Source organism: Akebia trifoliata, chromosome 2, assembly GCF_017979445.1.
Source record: "Akebia trifoliata isolate Shusen 1 chromosome 2, ASM1797944v1, whole genome shotgun sequence".
Classification (NCBI taxonomy): Eukaryota; Viridiplantae; Streptophyta; class Magnoliopsida; order Ranunculales; family Lardizabalaceae; genus Akebia; species Akebia trifoliata.
In genome coordinates, this window is record NC_141376.1 from 17,904,041 (window position 1) to 17,917,431 (window position 13,391).

General features: G+C 36.7%; 1 protein-coding gene across 1 annotated transcript in view; it reads right to left on the reverse strand.

Annotated features, from left to right (window-relative positions):
• Nucleotides 1-967: 967 nt before the first annotated feature.
• LOC147409845 (glucose-inhibited division family A protein) overlaps nt 968-13,391 on the reverse strand; it is a 31,296-nt gene continuing 18,872 nt past the window's right edge. The window contains exons 6-13 of the mRNA XM_086431923.1: nt 13,013-13,192; nt 11,982-12,062; nt 7,784-8,002; nt 7,559-7,701; nt 6,084-6,250; nt 5,693-5,910; nt 5,449-5,541; nt 968-1,690 (exon numbers count right to left, since the gene is read on the reverse strand). Of these exons, the coding sequence (XP_086288049.1) occupies nt 1,493-1,690; nt 5,449-5,541; nt 5,693-5,910; nt 6,084-6,250; nt 7,559-7,701; nt 7,784-8,002; nt 11,982-12,062; nt 13,013-13,192 (1,299 nt within the window). The 3' untranslated portion in view covers nt 968-1,492. The remainder of the gene's footprint in view (nt 1,691-5,448; nt 5,542-5,692; nt 5,911-6,083; nt 6,251-7,558; nt 7,702-7,783; nt 8,003-11,981; nt 12,063-13,012; nt 13,193-13,391) is intronic.

Genomic DNA, 13,391 nt, shown 5'->3' on the forward strand with positions numbered 1-13,391 from the left:
TTTGTTTGGGCATAAAAATATTAAAAATAAAAACAAGATCACCAGTTTTAAATCATTCAAATCTCAAAAAATGGTTGAACACAAAGTGAGTCAACTGTGAAGAATTTTTAACATAACTACGGACCAAACCTAAAAGAAAGTGAGGCGGGCTTGGACCCTAGCAATTTGTTATTAGGCTTAGCAAGGCCCGGCCCAACAATTAGTAGGTTTGGACTTCTCCAGCCCATTGACATACCCGTTTTGCTATCTTCACAAGTTACTTGTCGCACAATTCTAGGGTTTTGTTTTATAAAAATGCCCAATCATCCCATTTCTTCTTGTTTTTTTCAGCACGTAATAAATCAATCAAGAAAAGAAGATTGATATATGGAGAGTGAGTACGAGGGATCATATTGAGGGAGATTATGCAAAGTTTTCAATTATAAAGCACCACCACAACATGTCGGTAGCAGTGAGACAGTAAAGCCCAAATCCCTAAAAACAATTGTGTGTGTGGGATATGGCTTTACTGCTACTGCTACCTACATGTAATGGAGGAGCCAAAATTCCAAGCAAGAACAAGTTTACGCTTCTTTTATTTATAATATGTGAGACACATCTATCGTTCATGTCTACATGTTTAACAATTAAAAATCATCCTATCTTCTGAATTTTTATTTATTTATTTATTTTTATGAAGACAATGGCCGTGAAAAATGGTGGACTTCTCGCCTTACTCGACTCCGAGTTCTTTATCATTGTTACTCTTCATTTAAGGAGAGACAACATTTGTTCACGTCTGGAAAAGGATTGTCAGTTATTGATATAATTTAGTTTATTATTTTCAGTTTTTTCTTCTTTAATTTTCCAACTTGATGATTGATCCAATTTTTTTTTTTTTTTTTTTTTTAAATAATTTCTAAGATAGATAAATCCATGCAGGTCGTATCCTAACTGAGAATTGAAATCAAGATAAATGATCTCGCCTTGCCATCACACCAACCTTTGGGGGTTCTGAAATAAAAGTATTTATTACGTTATAACATGATGTTTTACAGTGAAACTATTTATTGTTTAATGACAGAAATACCCCTTATTTTAGGAGAAAAAAAAATACAAGAGGATAATTATAGCTTTCAAAGATGTTGGACACAAATCCAACAACATGAAAATTGTAAGCCAATTATTTTTAAGAGAGAACATTCTTACAAATGGTCTCTTCAGGTCCTTGGCAACCAAAGTAAATCGGATGATAGGAAGTTACCTGGAGCTTTGTAGTTGATTCACTTTCATGTCGATGAATTACCACCCAAGTTTTCCATCAGAAACTTCGAGCATTAGAAACGCTGATCAAATAAGCCTAGAAGGAAGTGATATCTTTCAACCATTTTCTTCGCACCTCCCCACCCTCCCCCGAAACGTTCAATTTTGAAAGAAATCACAGTGGAGTGCACGCTTGAATCACCACTCATATTGCATCCAGAGCGTACGAGCATATAGCAATTGAGAAATCCTAGAAGTTGGTTTTCTGCGTGACAGAAAGATCAGAAGTTTGTTGATCAGCTTCGGCCATCATGGTAGTAAGTAGTTTGTGTCTCTTTTGTTCCTGTGCTTTCCTTTTGTTGGCTTCAAGGATGATGAGGAGAGCTGTAATATCGGCAGGGTTAACACCACCAACTCTGCTCGCTTGACCTATGGTTTGTGGGCGGACCTGCAGAGGTAATGATCATAAAGGATTAATGCTTTTTCAGAAACAAAACAATACCATGCAGTTGAAACATAGAGCTGACTAAGTCAAGTCAAATGAGAAAGAAAGATTTTAAGACAGTTTTTGATAGACTAACCAAATAAATTTTATTAATAGAAAGAAAAAAAAAAAAAGAGTGGCTAAGGCGACCAGAAGATAGAAACAAGATATTTACAAGAACAAACAAACAACCGAGAGCAAAACAATTAGTCTAAAAGCATAAAAGCTCCCCTCTACAAACAAAATCTTTAAAGAAGAATCCTCTAAACTCAGAGAATAGTTACGTAAAAAAGAATGAGGCCCAAAATCAAGAGCAGTATTTCTTACAACGAATGCTCCTTTCTGTTGAACACCCTGTTATTTTGTTCCAACCAAATGCCCCAACACTCGTTTACAATGAGAACCCCATCCAGAATCTGCCTCCCTTTTGACTAGTGCACCTTGAAAGCGAGCAACTATCCCTCGCTTCACTGATTTCAGCCTAACAGCCATTAACTTAGCAATTATCTTGTAGGTTGCTCCAACAAGACTGATAGGTCTGAGATCCGAGACATCCTCCATCCCCTCCTTAGGCACCAATGTAACAAAGAAGCAATTCGACCCAAAATCCAGGAAATCTTCCCTAAAAAAAATCAGAGATTACAGGCAACAAATCTTCTTTGACTACCTTCCCAGCAAGCTTTGAAAAACCTCTTAGAGAAACCATCTAGACCCAGGGCTTTACATGCCCATGATTACTTGGAGAACCTTCTCCTACACCTCAAACGGACGCTCAAGCCAAGCCTGCTGCTCCAAGCTAATCTCATCCAAGCCCAACTGGTCCAGGAAAGGCCGAGAAAAGTGATCCTCGGCATACAACTTCAAGTAGAACTGGATAACCCTTTCGCTAATACTATCCTTGATGGTCTTCCGAACTCGGTCAATCTTCACCTTTGAGATGAAGTTTGTTCTACTATTAGTTTTCCGTACGATGAAAGAACTTTGAGTCCATCTAATTCTTAATTTCTGATTTCAGCTGACCACCTCCATTGACACCAACTTCTGGAATTGAGCTTTGATGTTTAACCTTACATCTCTTTCTTCATCGGACAAAGCAATTGATTACTTTTTTCTATCAATGGCCTCAAACTGCACAAGAAACTCTCCCTTTCTAACTTCCACACAGCCAAATTTCTCAGAATTCTACTGCTTTAACCTTTCCTTAATGCATCTCAGATTTGCATGGAAAGTGTAGCCTGGCTTCCCCTCAAAACCATCCAACTCTGGATTAAATCCATTAAACCATCCTGAAGGAGACATGTTTTCAAACCAGAAAGAGGAAGATCTGCTCCTTTCTATACCCACTTGAAAAGAGATGGGGCAGGGATAATATGCAGGGTTGGGGACCATTTATCAGCCAATCCTCCCAAAGTGCTTCTCCCAGTCATAACAGAAAAGAAACCTGTCCAACCTAGGTAACACCGGGACTGCCTAGTTTTGTGACTCCCAGAAAGATGGAGTTCTAGTAACTTTCCTTCAGCAAACCAGCACAGACAGTGCTGAAACAAAGTGAAGAATCCTATTCCACCCAGCGCAAAAACTCTACTGAGAAATCAAAGAAAAAAAGGTAGATTGAGCTGATCGCTTGAGATGAATGAACAGAAAGAAAATGAGGTAGACAACCCAAAGGAGGGCCTTCACAAAACCAACCAGCCTGTAGAAGTCAGGGTCTGGATAATCCAATGGGTAACCCAGCACCCTCTCTAGGGGCCTCCATGGGTGGGCTTTTGCAGGTCCAAACAATTGATGGGCCCCCCTTTGACGGCTTAGCAAGGCAGGTATTAAGCTGGTTCCCAAAACAAATGGGTCCACAACGAAGAAAATCTTGAGATTGAGCAGTCTCATCAACAGCTAAAACTTCAGCTTCCAGGGAGTCTTGAACAAAAGAATCCACACTAGCAAAGATCTTGGTGACTAAAGGAGTGGATGAGATCGATTTGCTGTCCTCCACCAAATCGTCTCACGTCAAACCACAGTAGAACAAGCACATCTTGACGCAGGATTGACAACTGAGTTGGGAGCACCCATTATCTCATGCACCTACGAAGCACCAGAATCTTCCTCGAGCTGACTTGGAAAGATGGGTGGTTGTTTAACCTTTGGAGACATGTCGGCTTTAGCATAAGGTGCAGAAAAAAAAATTGAAAATCTGGATCCCAGATTTGAAATCCTTTCCAATGTGGATCTATTCACCCTTGCTACGTTTGCTAACACTAGGTCCCAAATCCAACTCCACCACCTCTCCACCTACAACTCCAACGACTGCAAAAACCCCGCCCCCTCTACCACCATGAACCAGAGGCACTTTACCTCATCTCCAACAGAAAACTCATCTGAGACAACCATGGTTTTAAAACTCGTTTTGACATCTCGTCTCGGCCATGAACGAGACCAAGTCGTCTCGGACGAGTTTTCCGATATGTTTGAGCCGTCGCATTCAACAATGAGAAAAATGAACCGTGGTTTTAAATCTCATCTGATACGTTTGACTTGTCTATCCGTCTCGGTGAACGATACTGAGACATATCGCACAAGTCGTCTTGGTCTTGGCCAAGATTTAAAACCATGGAGACAACACCACAGAATCAGCTGCGGCCGGAGCTTCACCCAAACTGGTACCAACCCAGTAGACTAAAAACCTTTTGCAGACTTTCAAGGATCTCACTAGCTTTCGATCTGGTTACAGACTCTTAATCTAGCAACGCTTAGGTCTTCCAACCTAATTGTTGGGCCTACGATCTCCAAGAATCCACCCAAGGAATCTCCAATGAAATGAAATGTCTCCACTTACCAGATTTGGTACAAAAGTCCCACCACTTCAATCCAGCATGAATCCTCTTTTGAACTAGGCGAAATCAGGTTTACTAAAGCAAATCATGGGGCTCAAGTGAATCACATGGTCAGGGATTCGAAAAGATTTCAGCTCCCGGAAAAGTTGAACAGGCCCCCATCAGTAGCCCGAAATAGGAGTTTGTGAGGGTATGGAAGTAGGAATAGGAGCATGGGTAAGATCCCTAAGAGGTAGAAGACTCGTTCAGTCTTATGAATGTAAGTATGTCCGAATCCCACTGGCAGATAGAACACTGCTGGGAGAATAGGCTTAATAATTTAGAAGTCAATCAGACTAACTACTCATGTAACTTTTCATTTAAAATTCCATTCCCCTGATGCTTACATGTAGCTTTGACATGGATGTGTATTGGTGCCAGACATTAATATGTAGTGTCAATACGGTGATCCAAGAAAATGTGATACAATAGACCCATAACCTAAGTTATTTATAGTATAAAAAGAAATCCTGACTATAGATGGCTACATAAAGTTTAATAAGTTGGAAATCAAAATTTAAAGTAATTACTAAGAAATTTAAAAGGCATAAACCAAGAGCTCAAAGACAAGGAAATGGAAAAGTGAGGTTTATCTTAATAACAGTTTTAATGTGTTAACATATATGTCCAAAGAACTCTAAAATGATATTTATTTTGAAACTAAACACCTACAAATGGAACAGTAACTTTTGCTCGAAGTTTCTCTTAAACATAACTTTTTAATATCATAAAACAAAAATAGATGAACAGGAACCATGTTGTGGATCCCAAATAGTTTTAATAAGGCATTTTAATGATGATTAAACGAAAAAAGGTTGTTGCATATGAAATTATGGGAATATCTAAGCTACACACCTTGGAAAGCTTTTCACGTGCTTCTAAAGACAAAGTTGTCATTGCATAGTAATCCAAGTCCTCAGGAAGTGGCCTATGTTGTTGATGAGCAACCTAAAAGTGGAGACACATCAATAGCTTAAGTGGTGGCGCACTTTATAAGACTGGCTAAGCAAATCCATAGTTGTAGATCAAGTAGCAACCATTGCAAACAGGAAAGAAACATAATGATCCACGACACATTCATATCAAATTATCATCTGACCTCTCGAAGTTGGGATTGCTGGCGTGTAATGAAGCCTTCATACTTGATATCAATCTCTACACATTCTTTCTCCCTTTTGGAAAGAAGAGCATTCCCATAACCATGCTTATCAAAAATTTTATATTGTATATGTGGTTTCTTTAGTAGATTTGCCAGAGTGGAAGAATCCTTCACAGGTTGACCAGACAGAAGAGTAATTTCGGAAGCCAAATCTCCACCTGAAACAAAGATAAGAAACTTGAATGCCATGGGTAAAGAAGTCAATTACTTTGCTCTCTAAGGACAACTAATATTAACTGAAGTACTAATCGATGTTGGTGGGACAAGATTTGATGTTAGAATATAAATGAAGTACTAATTGAATGCTTGGAAAACTGTAATGTTAAGTAACCTGAAATCTTTACAGACTTTAAACGCTTTTTTTCCGCCAAAATCTGGGTTTGCTTGTCCTGGTACAAGTTCCACCGTCTATCATCTATTAAACCAATCTCCCGCCCCAAAGGTGTAAGACGACTATCAGCATTATCAGCTCGAAGAAGCAACCGGTATTCTGAGCGGCTGATAGAACATAACATTTAATCAGACATTATTCAGTAAAGTTCAGTGAGCACAACTGAAACGGAGAAAAGTAAATCGTCTATTGATTCTAAAGCTCAAAGAAACCACGATGATTATCATCCCACAGCTAACCTACATTCTAATTACAACTTACCCGCTATACTTAATTATTGCCTACTCCAAATCTCTGGGATAAGGTTCGATGATGATGATGATAAGCCTACAACATTTTCTGCAATAATGAATTGCCTAAAAATTTATTTGCTGTAAAAGATAAGATTTTTATTTTTATTCTTTTTCATACATAAAAAATTTATGGGTAGAGAAAGGAGGTCGTGGAAACCTCCAATGAAATCAGGAAAAAAGCAAACTAGCTACACACCTTACAAACCGACTCTCGCCTAAGCAGAAAATTCTAAAATAAGACACCCTTGTACTCTGAAAATAATTTGCACACCAAGAATACTAATAATAAGCTCATGAAGATAATGCTCCCTCTTAGAAAATCCTACTATTCCTCTCCTTCCATGTGCCCAAGGACACACCAAAAGGAGAACATTCCATAAGTTCCTCTCTCAGTCGACAAAGGCTTTGATCCACCAACTTTGGAACAAAAGAAGCATGGAAGTAGTGAAACACAACAAGGTATGAAAAAAGATATGAAATGGGCCCAGATCACACGAGAAAAGTCAGTGGATTAAGATCACTATAATATAAAAATATTTGAAAAAGGCATGATCAAATAATCCAAGATATCATAATGTACCATGTTTCTATTACGAAATGAACCATCTTAAAGAATTCAACCTTAAATATCGAAATGTCATCAAAACTTGCAAGTACCAAATCAGGTCAAACTTACGGCATTAGAGACATCAGCAGTTAAATCTTAAAATAAAGAATGAAATACCTCAATAAGTTTTCAAACAAATCCATTATCATCAACTGATTCTAAGTATAAAGAAAAGAAATTACATTATAAAATTCGTTATGGATTATGGCTATCTATCATTTTAATTAATATTGCCAGTGTTAGAACTTCCCTTACAGTAATTACTATTTAATTTGTGAAACCTTTCCATAGAAACCAAGAGCATTGTATAGCTTAGGAACTTCTGATACTGCCCACCCCACCGTTATTTTTATTTTTATGATTTGCAAAACATCATGAATATAACCTCCTTTTTCATCTTTCTTTCTTCTTCTTTTTCCTTTTTTTTTGTTTTTTTGTTTTTTTTAATACCTTGGCCCCTTTTTCTTTTTTCATAACAATTATTTTCATCGGAAATTGGGATCAGTCATATTTACCCTGTTAACATGCGGTAAGGCTCTCGAAGGTCTTTTGTAACAAGGTCGTCAATCAAAGTTCCTATATAACTGCTTTCCCTCTCAAGAATGATAAGAGGCTTCCCATCTGAATGCCTTGCAGCATTAATTCCTGAAATAATACCCTGTTTGAAAGAATACTTAAACTGAGCATGAAGGCCTACCAAATATAGTAGCAGAATAATTAGCTACCAAGAACATTTATACCTGAGAAGCAGCTTCTTCATAGCCCGTTGTTCCATTTATCTGACCAGAGAAAAAAAGTCCTTCGATTTTTTTAGTCATGAGAGACCTTGAGCACTGATGAGCTGGCAAATAATCGTACTCTACAGCATAAGCAGGCCTCAGCATTGAACAATTCTCAAGTCCGGGTAATGTTCTCAAGAGTGGTAACTGAAGCCTCTCAGGTAAACCTGTTGAGAACCCCTATTGAGGTAATGTAATATCATTTTATGGTTAAAATAGAAAGAAAATAAGTAGATCACACTAACGAAAAAGCTACACTTTCATACTTCTTTTTATCTCAGCTGAAATGATAACTTTGAAAAAGCAATTTAAATGCTCTATATAAGGTTCTGACAGCAGCGAAAGTAATAAGATTGAAAGCTTATGATGGCAAATTAGTTTTGCAGATTTGGTTCTTATTACATAAGGTGACCACCATGGAACCATAGATGACATGCATGAGATATCTAAAGTTTATTGTCAAACTTCCATGGTGCTACTGGGATTTTTTAATTCACCACAATTACATGGTAAATTCGGAAAAAAAAAATTCACAGATTTGAGGATTTACCGATTCAATCGGCCTTTTAAAGGTACAAATGGTTGAATCTCAAATTAAATCGAAGATGCACCAATTAATTTACACATCTTCCCATGTATATAACAGTGGAATATTTACTAATGAATCTTGTGGTAGGGATTTCTTTCAAAATGCATCCTGACTTTTGGGGCTGTATCTTAGCAACCCAGTTAGTAAAAAAATCTTTATTTTCTTAATCTCCCTCACCCTATAAAAAGTTTTTCTTAATGTCCCTCACCCCATAAAAATATTTATTTCTTAATGCCCCCCTTGCTTCTCTTTCTTTATGCCCCTCACCCCATAAAACATGCAAACTCAAATCCTCGAAATCAGTGATTTAAATAGTTGAATAAATCATTTAATTGGTCATACTAAATTTCTAACCTTACAGTTTATCAATAGAAAAAAAAAATTATAATACATTAATGTGGATTTAATTTGTAGTATATGTGAAAAATGCACATAGTTTAAAACACCCTGAAAAATATCATTTTTTAGTCACAATTTTTTTTTTTAATTTAAAAAAAAATTCTGAATATATCTGAATCCCCTCGTCAGGAAATAACCAAATCGAAATTTCGTTACTATGCTCAGGTGTCATTTGTCCAATAATAAACTTGAGATAAATCCCCCCACCCCCCCCCCCCCTCCCCCCTCCTCTCTCTCTCTCTCTCTGAAACAACACTTCTTCACCTGCTTTGACAGGTGGAAAAAAAGTGATTTTTCTTCCTGGAAAAAAATCCCCATTTTCCATTCACAACCACAGTTGGCATAGTTCCTATTGAATCAGTCCTCCGACCACCACCTCAAGAAACACCTCTCCTCTAACCCTTTAGAGTTCACTTCCACCCTATTATCCACCAGACCTCTCACGACATGATAATTCCTCTGGTCAGTAAAAGCATAGAAGGTGCGGGATCCCCGTACGATTTCTTAACTCCATCTAGAGCACCAACAGCACCTTTCCCCTCCAAGCAACTTACAAACAAATTACTAACCTAACAGCATGGATTTTTTAACTCACTTTCAAAGCCCTACTACAACCCCTCACTAATAACTCTTTCAGTGAGAGAATCTTTCTTTAGCACCATAAACATCATCACATTTTTCTCTGGTTGGCATAGCAACCTTGGCAGCCAAGATAACACCATCCAAACTCATCAAGGGCTCCCGATTAAGACCTCTAAAGATAGCCTTTCAAAACTAAAGAAAAGAAAGAACAGAAAGTGAGAATAAACAGCTCCCAAATATCAAGTTGCAAGAAGACTGATTCAAGCACAATAACTCAACCAATTTATAGAATCATCTTGAACCATTGGAGTCAATTTCAATTTCATAATTGTGAGAGGATCAGTTTAAGACAACTGGGTTAAGCTAATGAAACTAAAAATTCATGAACAATTAAGTTTCTAGATTCTGGAAAGTTGAGTTGTACACCCCTATCCCTATATGTCTCTTATTTTATATAATTGAACGATGATTTTTTTTTCCTTTTTGAAGATAAATATAATTTTTTATCGCAAGAGGTTAGAATCAGAGAATGGAACACCACTTAATATTGAATAGGATATGTTACAGAGAAAATACATAAATAATCTAGGCTCCTTTATATATAAGAATAACTAAGTACAAAAGTATTTTGTAGGAAACAAACTCATCATATACGCAAAATACCCTATTCAACATTAACTAATGACTAAACTTGATTCTAAAAATATCCTCAAACTACCACTCAAGTTGGATAAGAAATGATAAGAGACACTCCAACCTATCCAGAGTTGTTCGTAACCAACTTTCATCATGCATACTAGTATTCATGTACACTTAAATGCATGCATGCTTTAATACTCTCCCTGAAGTTATCCCTGAAGTTAATAGAGGTCATTTCATCTTGGAGCAAACACTTGCAGCCAATGATCATCGCTAAATATCTCTACGCACAAATTGGATGAAGCAGACGAATCAGTACTGTTCTGACAATGATTAACTGGTCTTGATATCACCGAGACCATAATAGGGCCAGAACAAGGAGTGTTTGTGAAGGGAAGACAAATATTGTATGGACTTCTTATAGGCAATGAATGTATTGATTTTGGACTAAAATCCCACAAGTGGTGTGCAAGATTGACATGGAGAAAACCTACAACCATGTGAGCTGGAAGTTTTTGAAATATACAATTGGTTGATTAATTGAAGCCCCAAGGTGTATTTCAAGAGTTCAAGAGGTTTGAGGTAAGACAACCCGTTGTCACCTTCCTTTTCATCATGGTGTCTGAAACTAAAATTATTTCTGCTTTGCTTACCAAAAAATTATTTGGCCGGACAAATACATTCCACTAGGAAACCCCCTTGCACATAATAACATTAACACCCCATGGCACTTACGCCACATAAGAGTAATCATACAATGAGGCACTCCCTTTGGATCGGATAGGTGATCCACTACGAATGGTGCCACCTTGAAGTACACATACAAACACAGGAATAAAAGGAAAAAAAAAAAAAAAGTATAAATGTAGAAGTGTGGGCCCTTAATTGAGATTGCCTTTATCAGTCACAGAATAGCAGTTAGGTTTAGAGAAGCAAACACTAACCCCTAACTTTGATCACAAAATCACCAGTGGTGTATGTAAGGCTGGATGGACAGGCTATAATATAACAAGAATAGAACACAGGCAACAATAAGAAGAGGTGGGAAGACAATAAGGAAAAAAAATAGAGAATGTAGAAAAAGAGAGAAGATCTCCTCATGCACCATGATGAACAGTACTTTCTATGAACATCTGCTCAATGAAAATTAATCATAATATGAGCATCTCGATGAATAATATTGTGGTGAACAATACCATGATGAATAGTAGCCACAAATCCTCAAAGAAAAATTGAACAAATAGAGAAAGGCGGTTTTGTGTATGATATATGGTTTTTCCTTGTAAGAACTATTTGCTTGAGAGTGTCAATTTAATATTTTTATTGTATTTTGGTTTCTCAGGCACAAATGTTGCAAATTTTAACATTTCCAAAATTTGTGATATGATGTCTTAGTAAGAACGGCAGTTTTTTTCCTCTGGAGTGTCAATTTAACAATTTTTTTGGTAGTCTGGTTTCTCAAAATTTGTGATTTTAGTCATATATACTAACCCTTCAGATCTGAACTTGAGAAAACAGTTCAAGTTTAACTTTTTTTTTTTTTTTTGGGTGCAGGACCCTGCACTAGAAATACATTCATAGCAAAGATTTTAGCTTGCGAAGTTGAAGACAAACAGAATGGAGAAAAATAATTGCACATATCAAGCTCACTTAACATGACTAGAAATGACTAATTTCAGAGAGGTCCACAAACGAAGTATATTTCTCTTTTGCATGCCCCCATTTCAATGAGCAGAAATCAAGGCTCACATTATGCAAAAAAATATACTTTGTTTTGTTTTTTCTTTTTTTGGTAAGTAACAAACGTACTTTGTTTTACAAATACATGCATATGCATACACAACAAAGCATGATTAAACAAAAATATATTATCCATAAGATATACATGAAAAGAATTTCTGTTCAATAAATTAATATAAGAAAAAAAAAAACAGTAGTAATCCTGCTTACCTGCACATATAGTTCAGGTACATTTCGACCCTCGGGCTCAAGAAAAACTTGATGAGAATCTTTATCTTGAAATCTTACTATCTGAATAAAAAAATTAAGCATTTCAGGAAATTTTCCATAAAATTTTTCACTTATACATGTTCTTGAATAATATTTTCACATAAAAATTAATATAGTGGAGAAGCATGGTGATACATAAAAGACATTTCAACGGAAAAGTATCTCTAATTTCGAGAAAGATAACCACAATTCTACAAATAGTAAGAGTGAAAAAATGTAGAGAAATAATACCAGCATATCAAATAACCTAATACATAGCAACCACATCATAGAGAAGGCATGGAAGTACAGGAAATTTCATCTTGAAAAGGATATTCCACATTTCAATATTTCACTGCGTTGGACACACGTGTTGGACTAGTTTGAGATAAAATCTGACACCCATACACAGAACAATCAGTAAATACCTTGCTTTCAGATTTAAATATGTATTATCTGCAGATTTAGGTTTTGTTCCATAAGTTCAATGTACAGTAGCTATATAGATTCATTTCTTTGTGGTGGGATCAAACCCGCAAATTCTTTCGTGCAAATGAAATGTCAATAAACTGACTACAGGCTGAAGCACTTTTTTTTTTTAAGGCAAATGCATTATTATAAAAGTCGTGGTCAAGATGACGAATAAAATACAAATAGGGGAGCCCCCGATTACATAGAATCTATTCTACACACCCACAACCATCTCCCCAAAAAAACCTTAAAAAAATACACCTTTAAATTCTTTTAAAGCTTTACACTACAAGAACACAAAACCCAAGCACAGGGAGTAATAAACTGGCTGTAGATTTAGCCTAACTGAGAATTTAACAAAGCAGCCAATCCTAGAACATTTTTCCCCTATGCATTGACTGCAAACTTGGATCTAAAAGACATCTAGTATGAGGCATTAAAGAATTAATGATGAACAGAAGTTATGAGAATCAATATTAATTTTTTTTCGATAGGTATGAGATCAATATTATAAACAGTACCTTATCTTCAATGGAAGGGCAGTATCTAGGCCCCTTTGCTTCAACCCACCCTCCATAAGTTGGAGTCTCATGCAAGTTCTCTTTAATAAGCTGGTGGGTCCTTTTTGTGGTACGTGTCAAGTAGCAGCACATCTGTTCTCTCTCAATGTGGAAATCAGGGTCAAAACTAAACCAGCTGACCTGTTTAAGAAGCAGCAGAGTATACAGAATATAACTCTGCAGTGCAACAGTTTCATCCAAATAAACAAATATAAACAGCATAGTGGTAGGTCAACTTCTTCGATCTGCAGGGTTTAATATCCATTTGGCCTCAATGATTAGGGCATAAAATGGATTGGATTTTATCCTAAATTCGGGTGATCCGAATCCGAATTTAGCA